The sequence below is a fragment of the Podarcis raffonei genome, chromosome 16, assembly GCF_027172205.1.
Source record: "Podarcis raffonei isolate rPodRaf1 chromosome 16, rPodRaf1.pri, whole genome shotgun sequence".
In the NCBI taxonomy this organism is placed as follows: Eukaryota; Metazoa; Chordata; class Lepidosauria; order Squamata; family Lacertidae; genus Podarcis; species Podarcis raffonei.
Genome location: NC_070617.1, coordinates 20175080 through 20187083, shown reverse-complemented (window position 1 = coordinate 20187083; position 12004 = coordinate 20175080). Strand labels below are relative to the sequence as shown.

Genomic DNA, 12004 nt, shown 5'->3' with positions numbered 1-12004 from the left:
GTAGTTTTTTTAATACTTGATTGATAAAAATCATGCCCAGATCATTCTTGGCAGAATTAACGGTACTTCTAAATAGCCTCCTCTCCACCTCATTACGTTCCAAGTTAATCCCAAAGGCTAAGTAAAAATCATACATGGTGGATTAACAAGGAAGTCAATGAATAGCCTGCATGACTATGCAAAAACACACAAACCCGTTTTCTCATTTCCACTGCTGTACTCAGTGGCGTAGCGTGGGGGGTGCCAGGGGTGCCGGGCACACTGGGAGCAACATCTGGGGGGGCGCGAGCCCAGAGGGAAGGGACAAGTTCCTTCCTCCGCCAGGCTCCCCGCCGCCACCGCCAGCCTTGCGCCCTAGCATACGCGTGCCCCCCGCTGCCGCTGCGGCTGCGCTCCACTCACTGCTCGCAGGAGGAGCAGCCGCTGCAGCAGCGCCGACAATGCCACCGACGCCTGGCCAGGCACGGGCAGCCTCCGCACCCCGACGCCGCCGCCATACCCTCGGCCCAGCCACAGGCGGCAGCTGCTTCTGCCGACTGGGAGGGAGGAGAGCTCCGAAGGGCCTCACCGCACCCTGCGCTCCCCAAAACCCTCCGAGAGGAAGCCGGCGGGCGAGGGTCTCCCGGCGGAAGGGGGCGCCGCTGGCTCCGGCTCTCAGTGCAAGTCTCAGCCGCGGGGCAGGGGGTGAGGACGGAGCGCGGCTGGAAGCCCCCAGACCCAGCCGGGAGGAGGAGAGGCGCTCACCAAGCCCGGATCTGGAGCGCCTCGGAGCGCGGGCTCCACCTACAGCCCAAGGAGAGGAGGGGGCGGGGAGGCGCCCGAGGGGAGGGGGCTTCAGCTGCCTCGGCCCGCGGGGGCTCCGCAAATAATAAATTTAATAAATTCCTGCTGAGCTTTTGGGGGGGTCCTTGGCTCCTTTGCTCGCCCCCAGCCCCAGTGGCGTAGCTTGGGGGTGTGTGCAGGGGAGACCGGCTGCAACATCTGGGGGGGGGCACGCTCGCACTCGAGTGCTAAAATCCACGGGTTAGGGGGCGCAAATTACTTGCCTTGCCCCGGGTGCTGACAACCCACGCTACGCCACTGGCTGTACTTACTTGTATCCATCTCTGATGAAAGCAGCTGTAGGTGGTAAAGGAAGTTGTTCGATTTTTGGAGGAATGGCCCAGGAAGGCCGATAGACACAGGTCTCTGGGATCTTCAGAGGTAGCAGGCACTGGCTGGGAAGCATCTTCAGAGGAGCAAACATGGAGGAGCCCACAAAGGGCTGAAAGGTGGAAGATTTGTGCACAAAGGAGAAATCCTACAAAACCAAGGAATTGCATGGGTTGGGACACATAAAAGAAGCATACAAATATTATTCAGGCAACTTTTCTTGCCTAAAATTATGATTAGTGGTCTTTAGGAACCTGGAAAGGTGCCAGATACTGAGTCATACCATTGGGTCCATGTAGCTCAGTACTGTCTACACTGACAGGCAGCAGCTCTTCATGGTTTCAGGTAGGGTTCTCTCCCAGCCTACCCCCTACCTGCAGATGCCACTGGAGATTGAACCTGTGACCATCTACAGGCAAGGCAGATGCTCTTCCACTGAACTACATCTCTTTCCCATTTTAATCTTCAACCTTGGCAAGCAGCTCTAAATTCTTTGAAAACAGGAATCGCGGGATTTATTCAAGCTACATTCTAAATGAAGGAAAATGCACCAGAGTATCATGCTACCAGCTTTGCAACTGGGAAATGGGTGCCCACTACTTGCTTAGTATAGGTGGCAACATCAGCACCTGGCAAAGTATTATCTACCCCAAATGGCGGCAGCTCTCCAGAGTTTCAGGCTTTTACCTGATCCTTTTAATGAGAGATGCCATAAATTTAAGTTAGAATCTTCTGTATACAAATGCATCTTCTACCACTGAGCTACAGTTGTTCCCTGAGCTCAGCCACTGTACTTTATGCCACTGTACTTAATACTCAAACTTTGCTGCACTGGGATGTCTGGACAAAGAATGTCTGCCCTTCTTTCATTGGCTGCAGTACCTGCAAACCCCCAATTCATTTCCATGGTTATTCATATTCATTTTAAGACACAGTTGATCAACAACTTTCCTGCCCATATCTCTCCGCCCATGTTTCAGTTTTACACCACCACCTGCTTTAGCTTGATACCTTGATTTCTTCTGGCTTAGGGCTGCCTAATCCATCTTCCACTTCCATTTTAAACTCTGTGAGCTGTGTTGTAACCATGTTGACCACAGGGCTTTCCATCATTCCCAGTGTAGTCACGGTCTCCGAGTTGATGCCGTCTTTATAGCTCATCACAGGGGAGAAAGCAGGGTGTTGCTCCAAGGAAGGTGGTGTTGGAAACATCCTCTGCAGATCTGCCACGGCTAGACAAGATAACCCATGTGTTAACACATTATATATACTTTTTTTTTAAAGCAAGCCTTCCATGATGCTCAAAAAGCAGACTTGCTGTCAGTTTCAGAATTAGCCTCTCTGAACTCTTATGGTAGTGGATTCAATCATTTAACCGTAGCTGTGTGAAGAGACTCACTGTTTCATCTGTCCTGAATCTTCCAACATTTAGATTATGAGAGAAGGCTATCAGTACTATGGAAATGGAGGTTGGCAATTAAAACACTCCTCTGAGGAAAACTGGCAATGAACAGAAGTTGTACTATGAACCTTCTATCTTTACAGCTTAGCCAGCAAAGCCAAATTTAAAAACAAAAACAGTACTTTGAATCAAACATTTCCCTGCTCCACCTCAATTGTATAGTTTTCAAGTGACACATGCCAGGGGGGTGGACATGCATACACACAGCTCTCAAGCAGGTCTGGAATGGTTTGCTCCACCATTGGCCCATATCTTTATAATCTCAAGAAGTTTATAAATTAGCAGTTCATCTCAAGGTGAAACAAACTACAGGAGCAGATCTGGGGTAACTACTGTATTTCTTTACCTCATTTTTTTATATCGATTGTGAAACAGGATTGTGACATTTTTATTTTATGTTTTATGCTATATATATATATATATATCTTGCTTTTGGTTGCTTAAGAAATAATTATTAATATTAAGAAGTTATTCATGCTTAACAACGACGCAGCTTGTGTTGTTCTTCTCAAGGACATATGAAGGTAGAACTGGTAAAGGAAAGTGAAGTCACAGGTTGGGCAAACATTAAGGAATGCAAGTCTCCAAGTCTAGAACCAGACTACAGTAGAGATCCTATCCATCCCTGAGTAGCGAGAGACTAGCTTGCTAGCAATATAATGAAAGGAGAAAGCAACCAAAGGAACTGCAACATAGTGTGAACAGCAGCTACGTACATTTCCTAAACTCAGCTGAGACATGCATGCACAAAGCTGGGCTTATCAGTCACGTCCAGACCAGAGGGAACAGCCACTGATGCTACAGTGTGGTCCATGAGCCTCTCTTTGACAGGCAGTTTGTATAACATGCTAAGTATCCATCAGCAACTCTGATCAGTGCTCTCCAGCAGATTTGCCGCTGGGACATCCCTGTGGAGATTGTAAGGCACACACAGCATGCTGATGTCACCCTGCTATTCTTCTAATTGGCAACAAAATGGAGCTTAGGAAAGAACTGGTCTTGCATCCAAAAGGGAAATCCTTCAGAGAGAGACCAAGCTTCTAGCCCATTAAAATCAGTGTGGAAGGGGAAGCAGGTTATGCTGTCTAATCGTCTGACAACCCTCTCCATCTCTTTCTCTCTCTCGTGCATGTACACTTACTTCTGCTCTTTCTGAAATCTTTTACAGAAGCTGCGAGAGAGAGAGAGAGAGAGAGAGAGAGAGAGAGAGAGAGAGAGAGAGAGATGAACATTGAATGGGGCAAGTCCTATCTACTTAACCCTTCCCAACCTGCTCCACACTGTGCCATTCTTTTTGGAATTCCCCTTTTTTTTTTAATTAAAAAAGAAGGTGGGGGCAACTTCCTGCAATGCAGTGTCATTAAAAGAAGAAGAAGAAAATATTTAATTAAATAAACCCACAGAACTGACTGGGTATCATTATTCATTTTCATGTGTGTCATGCTTGAGAAAGCCTTGCATATTTTAAGCAGCTATAGATCTACTAAAACTGTCAAAACCCAATCTCTGTGTACTTCATACTTCTGCATTTGAGTAAATCAGCACTGCTTTTATGGGTCCATAAAACTCTCTGACTCATCCTCGTGACACCATGGTTTTTCCCCTCAATTTGTTCTCATTACCAGCTAGAGTTAATGAGATAATGTTCAAGAATGATTTGCGGCGGAATGAGAGTTCAGCTTAGAGTGGCCGTGGTATCTCTCTCTCCCTCTCTCGGAAGCAGGAGGATATTGTACTTCACAATGACATCTGTTAGTATCACACACACACACAATTCTATTTTCAAATATACATAAAACATTTCTAAAGCATATCACGTATGCGAAGGTTGCAGTAGGGAAACATCTGCGGATCTCAAAGGACAATACAACTCCCTGCAGTTCCTGGCATGATGGAAAAGGAGCAGGGCATTGGGAATCCACAATCTATATTAATATATGCTGGATACAAAAAGCCCAGCGCAACCCAGATTCTTCTGAGTTCACCTAAATATTTAAAGTCATGCTAAGAGACAGCAGTTTGAACACTGGCAAGCTTCATTTCTCCCTCGGTATAAATTGAATGGAGATATATAATGCAGTTTCAATTAGAAACCGTGGGCTTCTATTGCAGGCAGCAAATTCCTTATCCACTTTTTTTAAAGTGGTAGCCTTTAAATGAAGACAGCATAAATTAATATAATTGCATTTCCCTGTGACTTGTACAATCACAACTTGGGTAGGAACAGTATGCTTCAATCCACCAGCTAGCAAACGAACAATGGCGTCTGGGACACCGGTACTGAACAGACACAGCTCTTGTCAAGAGGCAGCCAAGCTGTTTATGGGAGCCAGGTGATTTGATTTTATCATGCTGGTTCTATTGGATTTGCAGAGGCTGCCATTTAGTTTCTGAGCTCAATTCAATTTCTGCTGGCTCAGCTCCACATCACTTTCATGGTGCTGGAATTTGTTGAACAGGTTGAACACTGTTAACTCATTAATCTGAGTGTATGCTGGGATGGGCTTCTTCTTTTTTAATGAATGACGCTTGGGCTGTTCTGACCTTATTACCGTATTGTTAGCCACTCTGCGTCACAACTTTGGAAAAATAAGCAGGACAGAGATTTTGGAAAATAAATAATAATAATAATAATAATAATAATAATAATAATAATAATAATAATTTTTATTTATACCCCGCCCTCCCCAGCCAAGGCCGGGCTCAGAGCGGCTTACAAGCAATAATAAAAACAAGATGAATGATTACAACTTAAAAACAAAAATAAAATACAACATTAAAATAATGGAACATTAAAATATTAAAATGTAGCCACATCGCAGGAGGAGAAGGAAGGAAAAAAGAAAGAGGGGGAGGGAATCAAATTGGCTCCAAGCCAAAGGCCAGGCGGAAGAACTCTGTCTTACAGGCCCTGCGGAAAGAAATCAGATCCTGCAGGGCCCTGGTCTCATGAGGCAGAGCGTTCCACCAGGCCGGAGCCAGAGTTGAAAAGGCCCTGGCTCTGGTTGAGGCCAATCTAACTTCCTTAGACCACTAGGGTGTTGCTATTTATGGACCTTGAGGCTCTCCGTGGGGCATACCAGGAGAGGCGGCCCCGTAAGTAAGAGTAAGTAAGAGGCAGCCAATACCATGGAACACAAGAGCAATTCCAACTCCAACTCTCGCAAAGCGGTCCCCCTCCTGGGTCTCTAATTAGATTGGAATACCAGTGGAATCACCCCAGATAGCTAAAGACAAGCTAAGAAAATTAATACCCATTTACATAGCAATTTTCTCAAAACATGGATGTGGGTTTTTGAGATGATTGGCTTGTACTTTTAATATTAGGTGAAATCCTGGAGACACACTTAACACTTACTTGGAGGATAAGGTACTGCTGTTCTGCCGTCCTTGCCCAGAGGGCGCTCTTCTGTCCCCACTGCAGGTATTTTTGATGACCGAAGGGCAGGTGAGACAGCCTAGATTTAGGATTTTTTTGAAAAGACCTCATTAAAAGCAAATAATACCTCTTTAAAACCAAACTGGCCATAACACAACTTCACAGCCTTTTCTTTTTATTCCATTTTAAATAAAGCAATGAAGAGCACCTTTTAAATGAAAAAAAAAATCATTTGGGGGGGCGGAGAAACCTAATTTTGCATCATTCACTCGTTTTTAATTTTTTGTTTTAATGGTTTAAAAAGACACCTTATGTCTGTGTGCTTTTTACAAATGAATATTTTTTTTTGTGCTGGTGTTTTCCATGAAACTGGCAGCAGAACACGGCTTAACCCACATCAGCACAAAGCAAAGTTTCTGGTACCATGGGCAAAGTGAATGGAAACAGGGGGAAAAAACATAGAGAATAAGAATTTGGTGTATCTGCTGCATTAGACACAGACTTTGCTCTCATGCTGAAATCTTCCTTTGGGGCAAGAGGAGTGGCTGTGGCATGACATTCCATTTACCACGTAGTTCACACTATGGGGAAAACTGGAGGCTTTCAAACACAGGTTGTAAGCCAATCTGTCAGGGAATCTTTTGCTGTGAACTAGATGAACCTTGGAATCCCTTCCAACTCTGCAATTTCATGAAATCAGATGGAGGAGAAATCAAGTCCCAAAATTCCCTGAGATAATATATTACTCCAACGGCAGAGTGACACCAAGAGCATATAGCATATCTTAGCACATCACACACTTACTCCAGGATCATCTTCATCTGAGTTATCGAAGAGGTTGTCTAAATCATGTAGTGAAGGGGCCAAATCTGTTACTTGTGTGAGGCTACTAGAACCAGCTCGGCCTGCGGCGTTATCTTGCCGGGTGTCTGCAGGGAGGATGGAGAGGAGGGGGAAGGGGGGGGAAACATCAAGGATTTTAGAAGTCAGCCAGAAAGGCATTAAATCACACTCTCCAAAAACACAATTGCTGTATTCCAAAGTTTATCTTTTAAAATAATCAGTTGGAGTCCTAGCTGTATGTGGGCATATTTTCAGATGCTGAACAACATTACAGTTGTACCTTGGTTCTCTAACTTAATCCGTTCCAGGAGTGTTCAACTCCCGAAACTGTTCAAAAACCAAGGCGCAGCTTCCAATTGGCTGCAGGAGCTTCCTGCACTCAAGCGGAAGCCGCGCCGGACGTTCAGCTTCCAAAAACATTCTCAAACCGGAACACTTACTTCTGGGTTTGCGGCGTTCGGGAGCTGATTTGTTCAGTAGCCAGGCCGTTAGAGGACCAAGGTACCACTGTACTACTATCCCGTTTTCTACTAATTGTTTGTGTCACAGTTCATCACTAAAGTATTACTGCCTTATGATTCTTATTAAGATGTCCAGTGGCATCTTTCACAAGAAGGGCCCAACACATTTTCACAAACCTGTTTTAGGAGCAGAACTGAAAATGGACATTGCATCTTTCCCATCTGGAATGGTGGTGGAATGGCCTGCCGCAGAAATCTCTTTAGTTGCTGTTCCATCTTCTGACTGCAAACAGAGAATTTAATCAACCAAAATTTCCTTAAAAGAGTTAGAAAAGTAAAATAAATCCAGGTGAGTAGTTCTGAGCTCTTACAACCTCACACCCACCACTTTCAATGGTGTTGCAAATAGTTCTTTCGGTAACTATGCAATAACAACCTGTCACATGGGATGTGGCTCCCAACAGCAAATATAATGCCCACCCCAAAGTGATGTTTCAAAAGTAGTAGGCTCAGTCAAAAACCAAAATAGCAGAGAAAGATTTGTATTAATGCAAAATGTAAAATCACCATGGCTTTCCTGAGCTGCAAGATAATTTAAAAATGATAATTTAATGTATGCTAGCAAGCTTCCATATTCAGGTAATGTGTATCCCAACTATTTTAATGAGGATTCTTAAGGATCTTTATTTCACAATCAGCTTTTCCAATCAACCTGGAATGGGGGTCCTGCATCTGCCAATGGCATTGCTAAGAAGTGTCCTACTGAAATGAATGGAATTCTTTTCAGCAGTGCAAACTCCAGGTGCGGAAGACCTGGTTCATTAAAGCCTCCCTTATCCTCCATGCTAGGGTCCCAATCTGGAACACTCTCCTTCAGCATGCAGGCTTTTTAAAAAACAAACAAAAACCAATTACCAACAATCTTTGACTTAAAGGTACAGCTACATAGTTTGTATTATGTGAAATTTGGACCTTGGGCAGAAGGGAATGTCTCACGAAGGGCCTTAGCTCAGTGGTAGGCTACATGCTTTGCATGCAGAAAGTCCTATTGTTCAATCCCCAGCTTGTCCCAGAAGACTCCTGTTTGAAATCCTGGAGAGCAATCAGTGTTCACAACACTAAGCTAGGTTGGATTAATGCTCTAACCTGGTATAAGGCAGCTTCCTGTGTCTCTATGGCATAGACATGTGGCATTTTAAAATGGTGAAAATATTCAGAACTATTGTATTTACTCATAGGCAAACATAATCACTTACAGCTCAACTGTGTGTATGTTTGCGTTGAAGCAAGCACTATTATACTGAGTGAGTGGTAAGCCATCTGGCAGCATGCAGCCATTCAACAGAGCTTTCACTTTGGTAAGTATATGCAGGATTGCAACCTTAATCAATTAAAATTATTATGTCTAAATCTACAAAGAAATTTTTCACCACAAGACATAGAATTTAAGACTTCAAAGGTCTGAGTTGAAGTACAACAGACAAAAATTTCCAAGCAAGAATCACTGCACTCAAAAAATATTGTGCTACTAGGTTGACAGCATACCTTATTCTTCTTCAGAGATTCTCTATCAGCTCCAAGCTTGCACTTCTTAGTGCCAGTGAAGCTGTATTTGATATCGCCATCCTGAAATGTGTAAGGATCGCTGACATCTCCCAAACATTCACCAGGCTGCTGTATTAGAGGTAAGGGGTCAAGATAATTCATTGCTGGCACTGAGGGGGTTTCTTCCAAGATTTTAAATCTTTTATTAGGTTGTGCTAAGAGCCTAAGAGAAAAGGAAACAGAAAAACAGTAAAGTCTGTTCTGCAGATTTATAGATTTTTCTTACACAAACACAGCTAATATAATTCCTCTTCTGGTTCAATATAGCTGAAACAAAATGCTTCTCTAGCAGAGCATTATGAATCTACTGGCTGACTTGTAAGCTTGCGTTCTGGCCTAGCCACAGAAAGAACAGAATCTTACAGACACATCACTGAATCAAAATCTCCCCCATAACCAGAAACATTATGGTATACTTAGAACATCTGCAGAAGTGGATACTGGAGAAAATATGGCAATAATCCTCCTCTTTACACCCAATTTTAATGGTTGTTAGCTACCTTTCAGATGTCTTTGAAAATGGAAATATGTGTTGCAATAAAACAAAGAAAGAAATGTTTGAACCCCTATTTTTGGTATTTGCTTTAGACATTATCTTGCTGTGCAGGAACAGGATGCACAAGTTTCCTGTTCTTCCTTTTCCTCTGCAAGATTGTTGTATTGGAAATATAGCTCTTACATTTCTCTCCCAGATATGTGGGGGGGAGAAGTATACTTCTGGCACAGTTGTGCAGGATCAAGAGCATCTCATTTTTATGTGCTGTGGTGGACAACATTTTTCCCCCATCAAGGGCTCCATGTTCTGGGAGTCAATCGGGGGGAGGGCAGGAGGGCATGCCAGTGGTAGGTGGGGCCAAAGCCAGCAGTGGCCAGGGCCACCGCTTTTCTCTCCTAGTGTGGGTTGGTGGGGTAGAAAGAGCTTGCTCTTGACACAAGTCTGAACTGATCTATCTCAGGGGGCTTCTGAAATTAAGATGAGCGCCACATGTGACCCTAGGGCTGCAGGCTGTCCACCCTTGTCATATGGAACATATGGCCTGAGAGCGCTTTTCTGTCCTCCAAGTCCTTCAAGCCTGGTCTCACATGAAGAGCTCACTTTAGGACATTGATTTAGCCATCACTGAGATACACGTGTGAAAAATTCAAAAATATTTTTGGAGATGTTCAAAGTGCATGCAAGTTTCATTCACTCCTATCTCCCATACGCCCAGCCAAAAGTTCAATTAGCTCTGTCGCAGCCAAAATAACAAGAACATATAACAACTGTAAAAGGCTCAAGGAGTCTGAGACATGACCATAGGGCTGTCCTGCCACACTGGCCATAATGATAGGGTAAGGTTCATTTCCAAACAGAATTCAGCCTGCAAAACCCTAGGCTCCGATTTAAGCACAGTATTTCTGGAATGGATCTGGTACCTACTGCATTCTTCATCTGTTCTAAACACACCTAGAGATCACTGGCCACTTGTTGTGCTCGAGTTTTGCAGGCACATAAGGGGAAGAGGGGGGAAAGTTAATGAGGAAATGCCCAAAGCCTCACTTTATATGCCCTCTGATGTAAAATGGGGCATTCTGATGTAGCATTCTGGAGGTCTCCAAACACAAATAGAAGGTACTGCTGCAGAATCAATTCTAAATTCCAAATTTCTGGGAAAGTGAAATCAATCAACTCAGATCTTTGCCAATCCTTTCTAGAGTGGAGAATTTTGTAAAAGGCAAGCTAAAGACCGGATAGCATTTGGTATAGGTATTACAAAAGCAAGCTAAAAAGCTCCTTAATGACTTTTATGAAGTGTAAATGCCACACTCTCTTGCAGTACAAATATAGCACTCCCTGCAACACTGATGTCTGTGAAAGCAAATTTGAGTATTTCTGTTCAACTCTTATAACAGCTGTGGCCATTTCTGGACCAGGATAGCTTGACCACTTCAAGACTAGATTATAGCAATATACTCTTGAGGGCTTGCACTTGGTTCTGAAACTGCAGTTAGGGCAGAATGCTGCAGCACAATTGCTGACAGGAGTAAGAATCCTACCAGCATATTACACTTCTGCTAAAAAATCTGCACTGGCTGCCAATCTGTTACCAGGCCAAGTTCAAGGTATTACTTAACAGTATATAAAGGTTTTAACAGCTTGGGACGAGCTTACTTGAGGGATTGCCTTGCCCTGGACATGCCTACCCAACCGCTTTGATCTGCAGAACTTCCAGTTTTAAAAGTGCCATGTAGTGTACTTTCCTCATTTGCTTTGGAACTCCCCGCCTATTAATATTAGGTAAACACCCCTGTTATACTGCTTTAGATGCCTGCTAAAAACTTGACTGTGGCAGGACTATCTAGATACATAGTTTAGTTATGCATGCTTGTTTTTAACATTTGTTGATTTTATCTGTGTGCTATTGATTAATTTCTATATTGTTTTATGTTCACCACTTAGGGGATTGTTTTTTGATTGAGCCATTTTCAATCTTTTTCTAAATAAACAATCTCTAGGTAAAACAAAGTTAAACATCGCATTAGCACAGATTTAGGCTTTGATGAGGACTGAAAGTTCTATGTAACCTCAGGAAACAGCTGGCATTTTCTTTCCATAAATCTAGATTGCTCACAACAGGGTGCACACGTATTTCCATGATCTGAGGCTGCCTTTAGCACCAGAACAGTAAGGCAAGGGAAACCAGTTGCCCACATCTAAAAAGTTTAAAACTATCCAATCTTCTCACGGACCTGCAGGGACATTCATCATTTCTAGTATTTAATAGCATTTATTTAGAAGTCAAATCTAATTATCAATAGTAAAGCCCTTTTAAAATATGTTACCTTCACTTGCTATGATATTCCTTAAGAAGTTTCTGCAATAAACTGCTCTTCTGGGGGATGGATGGAGGGGGGGGTATGTTTGTGTTCCCATAGGGTAAAACATGGAGCAAACAACAAAATTGGCTTCTATGTGGCTACATGTCCAGACAGGGAATCATTTGGAACAAGAGACCATGGTTAACTAAAGTAATCAAATTATTATTGTTATTGTTATTAGCTTTATCTTGCTCAGGGCAACCCAAACAACAACAAAACAGATGGACAAAAAACCCCACACAG

At 43.4% G+C, this 12004-nt stretch overlaps 1 protein-coding gene across 1 annotated transcript in view; it reads right to left on the bottom strand.

The window, feature by feature from the left end:
* MED13L (mediator complex subunit 13L) overlaps positions 1–12004 on the bottom strand; it is a 172510-nt gene that overhangs the window by 33475 nt on the left and 127031 nt on the right. Inside the window, exons 11-16 of the mRNA XM_053370243.1 lie at positions 8843–9065; positions 7475–7580; positions 6798–6922; positions 5973–6072; positions 2164–2384; positions 1095–1300 (exon numbers count right to left, since the gene is read on the bottom strand). Of these exons, the coding sequence (XP_053226218.1) occupies positions 1095–1300; positions 2164–2384; positions 5973–6072; positions 6798–6922; positions 7475–7580; positions 8843–9065 (981 nt within the window). The remainder of the gene's footprint in view (positions 1–1094; positions 1301–2163; positions 2385–5972; positions 6073–6797; positions 6923–7474; positions 7581–8842; positions 9066–12004) is intronic.